Below are 17907 nucleotides of genomic sequence, written 5' to 3' on the forward strand. Positions count from 1 at the left end.
GCAACTCTATCCACTTTAGGAATCGAATGCCAAGTTTGTAATTGTCTCGCTAGAGTGACTAGAACACAGTAACATAAGTGGGACTGTCTAGGAAGAGTTTCACAGCTGATTAGAGGAAATGAGAATGTGAAACATGTCCCATTACCTTTAGATGCTAATAATTTCCTTGGTTGTTGACAACATTTGAGGGATAAAGTGTTTTATTTTTCCTTGTTTGTTGACAAGGTTTGAGAGGTAAAGTGTGTTATTAGCAAGGTTCTTTTTATGAGCGTGTTGTGCCTGAGTTCTTGCGTGTTGTATTTTATTTTCTTACAAATACCTGTAGCACTCCACAAGTCTGGAAACAACACAATGCTAATTCAGAGTGCAATTTATTAGGCAAAAATTCAGAACATGAACTTATGTTGGAAGCGAAGGAACTTGGTGCACCCTGACCTGATCTGAACATCAAATGGTTCAAATGGCTCTGAGCACTATGGGACTTAACATCTATGGTCATCAGTCCCCAAGAACTTAGAACTACTTAAACCTAACTAACCTAAGGACATCACACAACACCCAATCATCACGAGGCAGAGAAAATCCCTGACCCCGCCGGGAATCGAACCCGGGAACCTGAGCGTGGGATCTGAACATCAATCAAGAACAGGCACAGTACAAATACAGGGAAGATTAAGTACATAATTTTAACAGAGCAATGTACTTGCATGATAACACATTTAGGCATAGTTATCATGCTTCCTGACATTTTAATGCAACAAACCGTAATAAAAATGACTAGCTTGACGAGATCTTTAATGCAGTGTAGCACTTGAGGTACCTAATTACATAATGTACAAGTATGAATAAACAAAAAAAAAGGCAGGTTAGCTTTGTAAATGAGCACTTGCCCGCGAAAGGCAAAGGTCCCGAGTTCGAGTCTCGGTCGGGCACACAGTTTTAATCTGCCAGGAAGTTTCAGTTTAAAACAGTTTGCCGGCTTCTGGGCTTGCTTCTGTCAGCCAATTAGAAAATCACTATCTCATTGCACAAACTAATAAATGCTATGGATAGAACTCACACAAAAAATATTAAATGTCTCAAGCACAGGATCAAAAACATGAAAAAATTAAGCTAATATACTACAGTAAAGATGGCTCCAAATGCATAATTTTTTAGTACAGTTTGTTGTGATAAAGTGATGGGAAATGTGACGTTGGCAGCTAAATATGTCATGTACAGATCTTCCTTGGAGATCACTTTTGGTGTTGTTTGTAGCTGATTATGAAAAGGAAATGAGATACAGACTGTAAAATTTTTAGAGAGTCCTGGTACCATACTTCCAATCGAAAAATGGTACAGCCTTCTCCAGTACAGAAACTACAAGCTGCACCTGGCCTCTGTTACTTAAATACTGTTTTACTTGTAGTAGTCTTTGTTTTTTCTAATTGTCACCTTTCATCACACTAAACACAGCACAAATTGTCAAACAAACAAGTGGATCCATAGCAGACTGCTTGCAGAATGAGGCAATTGGTGTACACATGAGTGAGTATAAGTACAGTACATTCTTGGCCCAAAATTTGTACATGCACTTTTATTCCTGAGCACCTATGCTGGATACAAGGAAAGAGGCATCATGTGGACATACATAGATTTCATGGCTATGTAGTGTATTCTGTCACTGACATGTTGTCTTCTTTTCTACATACTGCTGTTCTATTCCATGAATGAAATGTAATGCGTCCGATTTAATGCTATTTAAAATTTGTTATTGCTGCATTTTTAGATTTCAGTGTGCATAAGAGTATTTCATAAGTAGTAAAAGTAAATAATAAAAAATTAAAAATGTAAAACTACATTTAGAAGAAGTTGTTCTTAGTGTTGACAGATCCACAGAACACCATTTTGCAAACTGCTCATGTCTGATGTCAATAGCATATAAGATGTCCAGATACAATACAATATCCAAGCCCTAAAAACTGATGAGAAACTGAAAAGCAGTCAACTGAGTAACGAGTTGAATAGATAAGACTAAATCGCAACTTGAAGTGTCATCTCTTTTCTCACACCTCACACTGGACAAGGAATCTTGTAAATTGCAGATAGAGAGAAGAAAAACATGAAAGTGGGGAATTAATGTAATGACTACAGCGACAGTAGCAACAAAACCCAATATATGAAGAAAAATCAAATGAAAACAGAAAAGTGTGGTTCAAACCAATTTGTATGTGTGCATCTTCACTGAAACTTACCTAAATCGAATCTCTGAATTTTTTACTGAATTAAGCTTATAAATTTTTTCCATAGTCTTGAGTTTTTCAAGAGATAATGGTTTCTCTTCTAACAGCTGAGCCAGAAATTCTTTCACTTGCAAGGAACTCAGATTTTTAAGGTCTGTAGCAGAGAATGGACAAGATTCAGTTTCTGACCACTTCACCCATTTCTTGCAAAGGTCAGTACATGTTTCCTCCAGTGAAGTTTTGTAACTGCAAAAACAGAAACATCAGGGTTGTAACTGGACTTAACATACCACCAGCTCATGTAAAAAAATAAACACAATTTATAAATAGAAAGTATATACATATTTTGTTTGGTAATTTTTCTGTACTTACTCGGGTATGACTGGTGGCATTCCTGGCTTCTTTAACCATGTGTCCCAATCAACTTTCTTCAGATCCTCATTTTGAGCAAAGTATTCATACAAAAATTCCTTGAAATCATCTGTTCCAATTGACTTGTATTTGAATTTCTCAAGGTATGCTCTTAGAAATGGATCAAATTTCTCTGTAACATGCAGTTGTTTGAAGATACTAACAGTACCCAATAAATCCACCATAACAGAAACATAAATATTGCAAGTTGCTGGCTTCTCAATATTTATATGCCACAGGCCTCATTCTCAGGAAACAGAGGAAGAGAAAGGACTACTAATGCAAAACTCTGAACTGAGACAGCCCCAGTTCTTGATCCCACTTGTTATGACCATAACTTGGGTTCTTTGGTTGCTCTGGGAGATGGTTAATTGGAACTACAACATATGAGATATTAGTTTACTTTATTACATGCATGATAAAAAGATTTACTTAACTTGATACAATCCTTCCCCTCACTTGACGCATACAATTACAACTCTTCTCTTTAGTACAATGTTCATCATTTTACAAAATTACATTTCTGTCTGAGACTCGACTAACTCTTTAGTCTTACTTGATAATGTTGACTGCTTCAGCTGAGGTAATGAAGTGGGGGAGAGTGCTTCCAAGCTTGGCTCTTTATTGACCTCGAGGCATGGTGCCTTATATTGCTCCTGTCTAGAGCCTGTGTATTGGGAGAATGACTCATATGTGCAGAGTGACAAGTGGTGTGAAGTGGGTTCAGTCAAGTACGTAGTTCTAATATTCATCTGCTAGAGGTCAGTAGTGGAAAGGACTAAACAGAAAGAACCAATGTATATGTAGTTAAGAATTTTGACCACCAGAGTCCAGGAGTGCACAGAGACCTAAAGAAACAGGTCAAGAGAATGTTTTTGTGAATTGTTCTGTTTATTTCTTGAAGGCTTTTTTGTTTATTTATGTTTGTACACTTTTGCGTGTGCTTTAGTAGTGTGAACGATGTGTGGTCTACAGTAAATATGTATATCATTGTTCTACTGATGAACACTGTATGAACTAGTGTGAGAAAGTTTTAAGATAGTGTGAATGCAGACGACGGGGAATTTTGTATTATAGTATGCTAAGTAAGTCTATGTAAAAGGAAAGATTATTCGAGTGCAAATGAAAATAGTTAATAATGTAACAAAATATCAGAATGTTAAATATTTATCTCGGTAAAAAGTACAGTTCAAAACTGTGTTATTTGTTGATTCATTAGGCGTGAAAAGCATGTACAAACACTGGAGAATAATGTTTTACTATTGGCCATAAAGAATACTGACCAAGAACAGAGTATTCTTTGTGCATCTTTTCTCTTGGAGAAAGAGAATGCTTACAGCAGTCTAAGGGAGTTGGAGCCCAGCCTTTCAATGGTACAGTTGTATGTAGTATGAGCTCCAAATGAAGTTATAATTTGCCAGTCTTAGTTGTGCTACATGTTGCAAAAGTGTTTTAAAGTAAAGGCATATTTATTTCAGTGTGTTTTCTAGAAAGTATGGATATTTTTAAATAATTTTGTGTATGAGAAAAGATAGTAATTCCACTTGGCATATAGAGCTGATTGGTGACTACAAACTTGAGTGTGTTAGACACCGATGAACATAATAGTATGGCAAGCATTTTCATTTAAGAACAATCTGTGCTTAGTAGCTGTTCAGATTTTGGAAAATACATTACCATAGACTTACTAACATGAACGAAAGGGTTTGTGCATGACTGTGTTAAGATTAGCACAGGCTTGGCAATGAATGTGTACATCTCTAGGTTCAGAATATACCAAAGTTTTGCTAGTATTTCCACCTTTCATTCAAAATTAAGACCTCTGCCCTATTCATAGAATAGTTATGTTGTATGCAGCCTGGTGTGAGCTGCAGTATGGTAGGTTTCTGCTCAGCTTTCCTACCAGCGATCTGCTGCAAAGAGTACACAGGTAGGTGCAGGTAATGGACGAACGAAACTGCACCGCTGCAACCTTCACACGAGGGTGCTGCTGCACTGAGAGAGAGAACAGCCTCTCCCATTTGTCACTGTGGATTGCAGTGAGATATTGCTCACATCTGTGGCATCAATGTGTTTTGCTTACTGTGGTGTGGCACCGCAATTTTTGGATGATACCACAATTACGGCCACTAGCATAATTGTTGTGGTTTATTTTTATGTTATGCTTTGTTTGTCTGTACTGATATTTTATTTTTTGTTTTCCTCAACTGAGTATTTGATGCTACCAGTGGAAGTGAGCAATAAAGTGATCAAGCCATTACAATCTTGCAAAGCAAAATCTGCACTGCATTTTAATTGAAAAAGTGTGAACATGTTCAATACTGGATTGCACATCTGTCTGCATTGTAGCCATATTGCTTGTAGGGGTAATGCTGAACCAACCTAATTACCATTTACCAAACCTAGTTGACAATCACTTTTTTTATTCTGAACCAGGTATAAGAAACTGAATTAGCATAATAGAGAGACGTGAGGTTTTGTAAGGCAGGTGGAAACTGTACACCAATTGCATGAATTGTAGCAGAATCTCTGTCTGCTAAAACATTGCCCGCAAAAGGCAAGACCTAGTTATATATTTGAGTCCCACTTCAGAACACAGTTTTAACTTGTCAAAAGAGTTAATACTTTCCATATAGAAAGAGTCTCACATGAGAAATGCATGCATTATGCATTTTGCAAATTGATGCATACACTTACAAAAGGAACAGGTCAGAACAAATTGTAATTTGAGAACTGAAATCAGCAAGAAACTTCATGTAGAAACTAAGAAAAATTGACTGGCAGTCAATAGTGACTGGATAAAAAGCTGGTTAAGATATCAGATTATGACTATGCCAAACTCTTCATCTCCGTAAAATTTTACAAGTACTTAGTACACTAACAGTCTATTATCCAACAATGGTTATTACTTCAGAGAGAGGACAGTCAACTGTTTAAAGAAACATTCTTTTTAGTGGGTATTTACTTAAGTGAATATAGGTGGAGCAATAGGAAAATAATGCAAGTAATTCTTAAAAGGATAAGTAGGGAGTACATAATGCCAATATAATACAAAAGTGTGATTTTTAAAAAATCTAGAAAGTGCAGGAAAAGGGAAACTGTGCTTGAACTGGTGAAAAATGAGGAAAATAGACATTACCGAAAGGATGATCAAATATAAAGATGGTTAGTGTCACCAGAAGGGAAGCTGGCATCTACAGTTATGTTCAGTATAAGGAATAAAGGAAGACTGGTGAACATTGCAGAGTTCAGAACTATTCAAAATCACATAATTAGCAAAAATGGATATAGATTGCTGTCACACACAAAATATGGCATCTCATCCTCAGTCCATTCATTCTTATTCAGCTCTACACAATAGTTACACAAATGTAAGATATTTAACTACTTCTACGTACTGACCAGTACCTAAGTTCATTAATTTCCAGAAGCCACTTCACATGTGTATTACCTGTAGCACGATCAAACTGGATCTATGGGGCAGATTTTGTATTGAATATAAAGTACAATACGGATGTGATGACTACTGATTGAAAGGGTGAGAGGAGCAGTTATTAATTATATGTTACTGAAGATTAAAGAAACCAAGCAGGGTAGATAACAATCTCCAATCCAGATTTACCCCATGCAGATGTTAGTAACCATAAGGCAATAATCTTGGTGCATTACTTTAGGAGGAATAAATATGGCCAGGTTGCTCACCAACCCATACTGTAGACAATGTAATGAGTCAAATTATATCAGCTTCTGGATTAAATATATTACAGGGACACAAATAGTTCCCCCTAAATAACAGTAGTTACTGGAGACTTGTAATCTTTCTTGGCATGTGAACAGCATGCAAGCTGGTTATGTTGTTCCCAGGCTGTTACATCCAGACTTAGGCTGGGACTGCAATGAGTGCAATTCTGTCAAGGTTTGGTGTTCCAATGTTGAGTTTTACCACTGTTAACATATTTCAACAAATTCTCTGGGCTCTGACAGGCAAGCATACCAGAAATAGGGTTGTCAGAGACCCTGCTTCCATGTGCAAGTTCCTGGTATAGTGGCCTAGATGAAAGGATATTGGGAGTAACATACAGAAGAAGCTCTGGTGATGTCTTATGGCCATGGGTACGCAAGTTGCTACACAAAGTTTTGTTAAGTAGACAGTAGCATGAACCTTAGAAACACCACACCTTTTGACAGTTCTGTGTTTAACTACAAGTGCAGAACTTTAGAATATGAAGCTATATTACTGGAGTGTGGAGGAGTTAAATGATAACAAATAGAATATACTAAGGTTTCCAGAAATGTATAGAAAAAGGTGAATAAAAATAGTATTTAAAATCAGACATGACAAAGAAACAGAGCTGGGAGGAAATTTCAGTGCAACCATTGTTGGAAATGAGAATATTAAAAACAGCTTTGAAGAAATCTCAGGCAGAATAGCTACTTCTTGTAAAAATATCCAAAGCAATTTCCATGGGAATAATTCAAGTCTATGCACTCATATGCTGATGAGGAGTTAAAAGACTGCTCTCAAGAGCTACAGAGACTGATAAACGACAAAAAAATCTCACTACAAAACTTAAAAAAAAAGCAACATCAACAACAACACAGGAACTGGAGTTGGAAAAACCAAGTGAAATTAAAATGAGGTATTCTATAAAATAAACTGTTCCAGATGTGACAATCTTGAACCAATTTTAAATTGCAATTGATCAGAGAATCATAAGATGCAGAGTGAAAATGAATAAAAAGCTAGAAATAAACAGACTCACCACGCAGGAAGTCAGATAATGTATTTAAGAATAGGGGGTTATGCTAGACCAAATTAAGAAATAGATTCATCATTGTAGAAACTGGACGTTCCACAAACATTCATGAAATAGAGAATGATTTAACAAAGGCACCTAGTAAAACTGACAAAGATAATGCAGGTATATGAAGAAAGGAAAGGAAGAAAAACAAGCAAAATAACATTTCAAATGGAACACAGGAACTATCAAAGAGAAGGTGAGAATTTGAAGCAGTGAATAATGGTAACACAACAGAATATTCTGAATCATACAGAACTATTCAGATACATGTTAGACAGGATATGAAAATAAATGATGAAAACCTAATTATAAAAACAACTTTAAAGCAATAACATTATGAAGGATACAAAACAGAAACTTATGCTAGGCTGACATGCCATTTCAACAGCTAAGACAGCACAAGAACTATCAACACAGAGAATATCGTACAGACACTAAATGATCTCTTTAAATGTTTTTGTAATTCAAAAGACGAGTCAGAAATACAAGCAGTTACTAATAAAAATGATCACTGCCCAGAAGTACTGCAAGATTACGTTCACCAGTATGTAGCCTTTCAAGATATGAAGAAAGGAATGACACTTGGAGATCGTCTTTCTGTAGAAATGATTACAGCATAACACAAAAGAAACTTGCAAAACTGTTTGGACAATGCCACAGGAGGAAAACAGTTCACCATAACTGGAACAGTCCTATAATTATTCTTCCTCACAAGACAAGCAACATACAAAACATATACAACTACAGACCTTTTCAATTCCTACTCTGTTCACCTTTCATGTCAGCTGCCTGCCCTATGAGCACGTTGTACACATTTTTCTGGCTGCTCAGTTTTTGTTCTGTTGCATTAGTGTGTGTCTTACTACATTTCACCATGCCTGAGGTACAACAGGATGATCGGACTATAGGACACAATCAGAGGCAAACTTCGCCACCTACAAAATAACAGCTGTAGAGCATAATGCATACTTTTTATCCACCATGGTTTTTGACATGTATTACCTCTATGTCAAATTATATGCCAAAATTGTTCCCGAGGAAGTCAAATACAGGGCGACAATTATTGAACTACACGAAAAAAATGTTAATTATTTACACACTAAAGTGTGTACACACTTTATTCAACATGTAAATGTCACTACAGATATTCAGACATATTACATGTTTGACATGGCTCCCATCATCGGCAATGATGTGGCATAGATGAATAGTGAAATTCTGCAGGACCCACCGAAGCACCGGAACATCGATGCGATAGATGAGCTCCTGAATGGCTGTTTTCAGCCCAGCAATGGTCTTGGAGTTATTGCTGTACACCTTGTCTTTAATACAGCCCCTCAAAAAGGAGTCACATGTGTTCAGATCCAGAGAATATCGTGGCCAATTGAGACCTATACCAGTGGCCTCTGGGTACTCCAGAGTCAGAATGCATCCCCAAAGGGCTCCTCCAGGACATCAAACAATCTCCCGCCTCGATGGGGTTGAGGTCCATCCTGCATGAAACACATCTTGTCGAACTCAGGGTCACTTTGGGAAATGAGGATGAAAGCATCTTCCAAAATTTTCACGTACCATTTGGTAGTCACTATGGCATCACAGAATATCGCATCAATTATTCCGTGACTGGACATTGCACACCATAGTCACCCGTTGAGGGTGAAGAGACTTCTCGAACACAAAATGCAGATTCTCAGTCCTCCAAATGCTCCCATTTTGCTTATTGATGAAACCATCGAAATGAAAGTGGGCTTCATTGCTAAACCAAACAATGAATGTGCATACCAATCCCATCATGCCCCACAGCCAGCTGTGCAGTTTGAACATCCTAACACAAACTGTCCAGAAGATTTGATGATTTTATTTCATATAATTCAATAATTGTCACCCTGTACGATGACCTTGTGAAATTGTTGGACGATCATTTTTATAGTCAAATCCATGTAGCAGCTGAATGGTTTAAATTCTTTTGTCTGGAGTAGCATCCTCTTCAGTCAGTCAGTGGATATCAGAACTGAGCAGTCTCAACAGGTATTGTAAGTTTCAGTGTTCATTTGGAATTAACTACAGTGAAGTCATGTTGCATGATGTTATCACTCAAAATGTATCAGATACACGCATTCGTACAGCAATTCTAATATGGTCTGACCCTGATTTAAACGAAGTTCTGTATATAGCAGAGTTTCAGACAACTGTGGACTCGACAGAGGTTGACTTTGAGTCTCCATGTGTTTCTTTTGTTCGTAGTGCACCAGTATTGTGTACAGAATACTATTCAAATAACTAAGAATAGAGCTCAGACAAATAATAATAACAGCAGACATAAAAACATTCAGTCTCATGGCACACAGTGTGTGTTACAACACTCTGAGGCCTGATCGGAAAGATTGTCCTTGTTGTAAAGGTAACTGCTTTCAATGTCGATGTGAAGGTCACATTCAGTCATCATGCTTACGCAGCAAGCAAGGGCAGGGCGATAGCCACTGATGTGCTAGTGCATGGCGACAGCAACTACACTGTTAAGAAGTGTACACAGTATGGGCCACCCCACTCACTCAAGTGCGAGCCAAACCAAGTACTTCCACTTTGCGGAAATCTTCCATTGTGATACCCCAACAGTCGAATAAACTTTTTGTTCATTTAACAGTGGAACAAAACAAAATTAACTTACAGCTGGACTCTGGTGCTTCTGTTTCCATGATAAATAAAGACACTTATGACAGAATCGTCAGCCCATCGCTACAGCAGCCTACTTCAGTCCTTGGCATGTGGAGTTTGCCGGCAACTTTTCAAGGTGTGACAAAGTGTTATCATTTCCTGCACTCAATTCTAAAAGCAATCAAACATTTTTGCATCAGATTTATTTGATTTATTCAATTTGTGCATTCAAAACAACGTGTTTACAACTAAAGCACATGTAACTGTGAAGGACAACCCACAGCCGAGATTTTTTCGTGCATGACAGCCCCAATGAATTATGTGTGCAAGTTGCTCAGGAATTGTGAAGATGGCAAGATATCAGTGTTATCCAACCCATTTCTACAAGCCAATGGGCATCACCCTTGGTCATTCTGAAGAAGCCTTCAGCTGTTTACGTTTGTGTGTTGACTTGAAGGCACCAGTAAAGCCACGAAAAGTAATGGATTCTTTTCCTCTTTTACGTCCAGAGGAATTGATGGACAGACTGGGACAGGGTACATACTTTTCGGAAATAGAATTGCAAGAGGCATTTGTACAATTACCACTGCATGAACAGTCTAAGCAATATATTGCGATAAACATTCACTTATGTTTGTTCCAGTATTAAAGACTACCGTTTGGAAGTCTTCACCTCCTGCAACTTTTCAAAGCTTCCTAGAACAGTTAATGTAGTAACACGATTCACGTTTCTGTCGCACTTCACCTAGTGTAGACCGGGAACTGTCTGCTAGCATGCCCGATGTGAACTGGCTGGGCACGGCCCATGCTGCCTGAGTTGTTGTTCCACCGGCATAGGGCGCGGCCGAATTCTCGCATGCCGAATACCGAAGTGCCTACAAAAAGCCTGGAAGGTCTGTGAAATAAACTGAGGTCCATTGTCCAATACCAGGGTGACTGGCAGACCTTCCACAGAAGAGATTTTTGCTAGTGCCTGGATTGCAACTTCTGAAGTGGTTGAGGAGCAGTGAGCCACATATGGGAATCGGGAATAAGCATCAATGACAATGAGCCAAAAGCCATTGAGAAATGGGCCCACAAAATCTATGTGAACACATTCCCATGCCTGGGTTGCCGGCGGCCATGAAGAGAACGCCGACCTGGGAGATGCCTGTTGGCTCGCACACTGGGAGGAGGCGGCCACTAAGTGCTCAGTACACATGTCTGTGATCCAAGGTTTTAGTACGGGAAACACCCCAGTGCTCCTCATGTAGTAACGTGAGGACCTCCTTTCGCAAACTTGCAGGAACAACCACGCGAGGAGCTGTATCATCGGTAGCCAAAAGGAGAACTCCTTCCAAGACCAAGAGGCGGTCTCGTAGAACAAAATAATTACGAAGAGGGTCCGAGGCCCGACCTGAAGGTCGGGACGACCACCCCATTGAATGAGGCGAACTACTTGCCGGAGAACCGGGTCAGCTGCCGTTTCCCTCGCGACTCGAGAACTAGTGATTGGGAAGCCATCAACCGCTTGGCGGGATGCCACATCCAAATGAAAACATATAATCTCCTCCCGATCAAACTTAGGATCCGGGCCCAACGCAGGCCCACGGACCTGAATTTTAGAAAGAGGGTTCGAAGGTTGTGCAGGTGGTCCTCCGTGCTGCGACCTGTAACAATTATGTCGTCCAGATAATTAATACAATGAGGGATTGTCGACGTGACATGCTCAAGATAACGCTGAAATATCGCCGGGGCACTGGATATTCCAAAGGCCAACTGCTGGTATTGGTAAAGGCCAAAAGGGGTGTTGACAACCGCCAGCCGTTTGGAGTCCTCATCAAGTGGTATCTGATTATAAGCCTCCAAAAGATCGATTTTCGAAAAATATTGGTCGAAAAATATTGGCCTCCCGCCATGGCGGAGAACAATTCATCAGAACGAGGCAAGGGATAGGTGTCCACCACCAATTGCGAATTAATGGTGGCCTTGAAATCGCCACAAAGGTGTAATTTTCCCAAGGGTTTCATGGCAATCATGAGGGGAGAAGCCCACTCACTAGAAGAAATGGGAAGAACAACCCCAAGGGCTGTCAGCCGGTCTAGCTCTGCTTTTACCTGAGGGCAGAGAGCCAAGGGGATCTGCCTCGCGCGTAGAAAACATGGGCGAGCCGACGCCTTCAACGTTAAGTGAGCTTCAAAGTCTGAAACACGCCCCAGACCCTCCTCAAAGATATCCTGAAAGTCAGAGATCAAAGATTCCAATGATTGATAGGGAACGTCTTTGGAGACCAACTGTATGGTGTCTAAGATAGAAAAACTGAAAGCTTGACAGGCATCCAATCCAAAAAGGTTAGCGGAGCTCACATCACTGACAACAATAAAAGTAAGAGGCCAAGTGAGTGATATGTAAGTAACGTCGGTAGTGAATTGACCCAGTAGGGGAATGAACTGTTTACCATAACAACGTAGACACTGGTAAACTGGCGCCAATGGGGGTGACCCAAGGTTGGAGTAAATTTGTGCATTCAACAAGGAGACCACTGCGCCCGTATCTACTGGCAGTTGTAATCAGCGCGACCAAACCGACACCTCAATAAAGAGTTTGTGTGCCGATGCGTCGGGAGCCTGACCCGATGAAACTTCCTGAATGTCAACGTCCATGTCCTCTGTACCTGCTTCCTTCGATTCATTTGAGGCTGAGCGGCAAACTTTAGCAATGTGTCCTTTTTATTACATTTGCGACAAACGGCCCAACACTGGGGGCACTCTGACCGATCATGATGTATATAGCACAACGCACAGGACGATAACAGGGGCCGGCGGCTGTAACTCTGTTTACGCACCGTGCGGGAGTGGCTGTAATGGCCGGATTGTACCGCGCACATGTCGTTCACCCGGATGCAGTGGACGCAGCTGCGCCACCCTGAACCACCGCGACGTCGCACCACGCTTCCAACTGTTGACCTGTGGCGTGAGAGACTTCATACGATTGAGCAATGGACAGGACTTCCTCGAGGGAAGGGTCTTCCAACTGCAGGGCCCATTGCTGGACCTCCCTATCAGGGACCGAAACGAACAATGACGTCGCGCACAATAACGTGGGCATACGACTCGCGCGACTGCTCCGTGACAAAATGACACTTGCGACTAAGACCGTGCAGCGTAGCGGCCCATGCCCGGTAAGACTGATGGGGCTGTATCTTGCATTGATAGAACTCGACCCTAGCCGCCACAACATGCGTGCGGCGGCGATAAAATGAAAACAGCAATGAACACAATGCGTCAAAAGACAAGGACGAGGGTTCCAGCAACGGCGCTAGCTGTCGCAAAACTTGATACAGCAAGGGAGATATCCAAGACAAGAAAAGAGCACAACACATCTCTGCATCGGCAACATGGAATGCCTGGAAATGCTGCCGAAGGTGATGTTCATATGTGTCCCAATCCTCCGCCGTCTCGTCATACGGGGGAAAGGGAGGAGGGAACGGTGCTGGAGCAGACTGCGTGGAGAGCAATGCCGGAGGCACTTGTTTCATGGTTGCCATGAGCTTCATCTGCTGCTCAACCAAAACCCGCACTAAACCCTCCATGCTGTGAAACCGGAACAACGACGCAACACGCAAAAGAACGACCCTACTCATCGCCAATTGTGTAGTAACACGATTCACGTTTCCACCGCACTTCAACTAGTGTCGACCGGGAACTGTCTGCTAGCATGCCCGATGTAAATTGGCTGGGCACGGCCTGTGCTGCCTGAGTTGTTGTTCCGCCGGCAGAGGATGCAGCCGAATTCTCAAATGCCCTCTGGTTGCGGGACTTTACTTGCGGCAACTACTGTCCATGACGCGCCGTGCCGATGTGCGCCTCCTGCGATCTTTCTGGTGGCTACTGCAGTTAACACCAATCATTCATTCTTTCGCAAACTATTTAGACAATATTATCATCGCAGGTCACGCACGTGCTGAACATTTTGCAAATTTAGACAGCCTGTTTCAAGTCCTTTCTGATGCTTAAATGCAACACAGTGTCCTCTTCCAGGAAAAATGGAACCCACTTATGTATTACGTAATAAATGCACAGGGTACATATCCTACTACTTTGCATTTGACTGTAATTAGAGATCTTCTGGCATCCCGTAACACTAGGGAGTTCCAATCAGTCATGGGGAAGCCTACCTATTATATCAAATTTATTCCAAATGCCCCACAAATTGCTGCTCTGCGTAACCAAATACGCAGGAAAAACATTTCTTTTTGTGGTCCAAAGAACACCAGTACGAATTTCAGCAACTGAATGATGCCTTGTTAAGTCATTGATGTTTGACTGATTTTGACACAGCTGTTTGCTGCTGTGTTAGCTGTGGCTGCATCTTCTTATAGGATCAGGGCTGTGCTCTCCTATAGGATTGGTTCTTCTGAGAGACCTATTGCTTTTGCCTTGAAAGCTCTTAACAAAGCACAATGTAACTACAGTCAGCTTGAAAAAGAGGCTTTCAACATTATCTAAGATGTTATCAAATTCTACCAGTATTTTCTGACAGATCACTGGACTATTACAGCCTTGTTCAATGCTGCCATCCTGTCCCACATCGGGCAGTGCAAAAATTGCAACCTTGGGCTCTGATATTGTCTGATTATTGGTATGAGTTGTTGTACAAGCCCATTGTCCTACATTTGAACAATGACATGTTGTCTCAGTTGCAAGCCCATCCCAACACATTATTTGACTGATATAAGGAATCATGTTTTCAAATCGATTGGATTTTGAATGTCTTCAAAAATTTTCTCTCAATTTTCAGTGTGCTGCCGCAGCAACTTCTGACAGCTTTTCAGGGTTTTTGTAATATGAGGGCTGTGGGTGGCCACACAGTTTGAAAGAATTTCCCACCCAGTAGCACAGCACTAGTTTTCGCATTGTCATGCACTTTCTGCATGATCACGTGTTCTGCTGTTGCACACAGAGAACGATGATGCACATGTTGTGATTCCTCAGTTCCTACAGCGGGAAGTCTTGTCTTCATTGCATCAGGGTCATTGGGGCACAGTTCACGTAAAGCAACACGCCCACTATCATTACACTTGGCAGGGAATGGTTGGCCAGAATGAACATGACCTTTTGTTGCAAAGTTTGTGCAGAAAATCTGTCAGCTCCGCTCTAACGATTTTTGAATGGCCACATCCTTTTGAACTGTGGCAACGCATTCATATAGACTTCACGGGTCCATGCTGGAACACATGAGTGTTGTTAGTGGTAGATGCTTACAGTAAGTTTCTTTTTGTTGTCCCATGACATCCATCACTACTGTGATTACGGTATTGGCTTTGTATTCTATTTTTTGTCTTGGGGGTCTTCCTAAGGTCTTTGTATCTGACAATAGACCACAATTCACATCAGCTGATTTCTAACAGTTTTGTGCCACCAATGGTATATACCATAAGAGCACAGCATCTTTTCACCCACAGTCAAATGGAGCTCAACGGTTCATTCGAATGTTCAAAAGTCACAGAAGAATTGTTACATGGTCAAAGGCACCATACCCTGTTGCATCTGTGGCCACCACGGAAACAAATCATTGCACAAAGTCGGACAAAGTTTCAGTCGCAAGATGAAGTCTTTTACAAAGTCTGTGGAAAGAAACAGCTCATCTTATGTCATCCACAGTTTTGGTGGGCTACTGTCATGCCACTAAAACCAGCTGCACCACTTATACAAATATGTCAGCGCTTCTGCCGCAGAATAGTTGTCCATGCACTCAGCACATCGCTGAGGTCCTCATCTGCTGTTTCACGCATCCATCCAACAGTACCTTCCACTGCGGTGCCCAAGGAGATCGATGCCTCGTTGCCAACACAGTCCTGCCGATGACATCACTAGCAATGGCAGCCCCCCAGCTAACCAAACCGATGTCTGTGGACAAGCCACTTCCAGAAGGTCTTCACACCACTCCAGAAGATCCACTTGCTGTCAAGCCAAAGACAGCATCTGTATCTCCAGATGCAGGCAAGCACCCTGCGACATGTCTTTCGGCCAGTGTTTCCAGTCGCCCATGCAGTAGATACTGGGGTGCAAGCAGAGAGGTGCCACTGACTGCAGTTACCCTCCTTGTCTCCTCATCTGTGCCTGCCTTAAGTCCCCCACCTGCAGTCATCACATGTGAACGCCCTACAAGATGACAATGCAGAGGTTTTGAAGGAAGAAATGTGGTATCATCCAAAGATGTGCCACACCACTGCTGGCAATGTGCATCAACACCACAGACATTAACAATGTCTCCCTGCAATCTCCAATGACAAATGGGAGAGGCTAACGAAGACACACCTCCTCTCTCACCACAGCAGCATTCTCTTGTGGAGGTCACTATAGGCAGAACTTGGATGCAGTCTACCCCTGTTGATGACAGCTGAAGCAGTCAGCATCATGGAGTACGACTGAAGCATTATTCAAGTCCCAGATGTAAATGACTTTTGTGAATGTTGAATGTTTTACTTCAAGAGAATAGTTGTAATTGTATGAATCAAGTGATGCTTTAATAATCCATAACAGTAGTAAATTATCAAACACACCTGTGGCAAAAGATCTTATCAAGTTAAATAAATCATTTTATCCTTCATGTAATAAGCTAATTAGCTCTAATATTTCATATGTTGTAATTCTGATGAGCCATCTCCCACAGCAATTGAAGAATCTACAGTTACGGCCAGAAGACTGTAGTTTCGTCAGGTCATATCAGTAACTCTCATCCAGAACTGTGTATGGTAGCCAGGATCTGAGGTAGCAGTAAAATGACTAAGGTGAACGGAACAGAATGTGCAACCAAGCTCATTCCCTGGTTTGTTGTTGTAATTGTTGCTGTCCTATAAACAATTTCCTGTCAATCACTTTATTACTCTGAAACAAGTATACCTTGGGATGTTGCACAAATAAGGTGGAATGAAAATCTGGCACTTGTATTTTTATTTTATTCTTTTTATCATATATGGTACAAATGCTCCCCTTCCCCATCTGTAAGTTGTCAACACTGCAGACACTATTTACCTAAGATAACAAATGAAACTTATTTCACGCCAATGGGTAAGTTTTTTCCTTCATCTGAAATAGTTACATTTTTGCCAAAGCCAGGAATGATATGGAATGCTAATCCACAAATAATTATTTCTCAAATGTGTGTTTGTGATTAACTTAAATTAGCATTTTTGTTGTGCTGAATAATACATAACAGGTGCCTTCACAATACTTGCAATATTTAATGTCCAAAAAATTCAGAAACATTACTGTACAGTCAACTGATTTATACTTCAACTCACCAGGGCCACCAGCTAGTTCCTCCAAGTAGTATAAAAATGTATGACCTTTCTCATAAGGAACAACTGAGAATGAGTCATCAGGGCTCACAGATCTTAAATCTGGCACGAGACAAGTCATCGGGTCGTTCTGGCCTCGGGTATTTATCTGTTGGTTAATGAATGGTATTAAAAATTTTAAACAGACAAGGTAGCTGTATAAATACACATAATAGCAAGTGCTGCCAGCAGAGATAGAAGGATAAACCATTAAAAAAAATAGCAGACAACACTGTTGCTTAAATATGAGTGCCACATTTTAAGTTTTTACAAACAACCACTAGATGGTGCTACTGAGAAGACATCATTATTGTTTTAAAATTTGTGATTTGTTGTTATTAAAAATGGCCGCTTGGAAATTAGCCAAGTAGTTTGTTCACAGCAAATGTTTAAAGAAACAGTTTTACGAAAAATTCAGTTTTTTGTTTATACTTTCACTGGATGATGTTTTACAATTTTTGTACAGGCCTAACATGACAACAATCCTCCATTCCTT

General features: G+C 40.7%; 1 protein-coding gene across 1 annotated transcript in view; it reads right to left on the minus strand.

The window, feature by feature from the left end:
* Positions 1-17907, minus strand: part of LOC124798124 (leukotriene A-4 hydrolase) — a 131196-nt gene that overhangs the window by 34580 nt on the left and 78709 nt on the right. Inside the window, exons 9-11 of the mRNA XM_047261382.1 lie at positions 17376-17520; positions 2595-2766; positions 2235-2468 (exon numbers count right to left, since the gene is read on the minus strand). Of these exons, the coding sequence (XP_047117338.1) occupies positions 2235-2468; positions 2595-2766; positions 17376-17520 (551 nt within the window). The remainder of the gene's footprint in view (positions 1-2234; positions 2469-2594; positions 2767-17375; positions 17521-17907) is intronic.

Source organism: Schistocerca piceifrons, chromosome 5 (genome assembly GCF_021461385.2).
Source record: "Schistocerca piceifrons isolate TAMUIC-IGC-003096 chromosome 5, iqSchPice1.1, whole genome shotgun sequence".
Lineage (NCBI taxonomy): Eukaryota > Metazoa > Arthropoda > Insecta > Orthoptera > Acrididae > Schistocerca > Schistocerca piceifrons.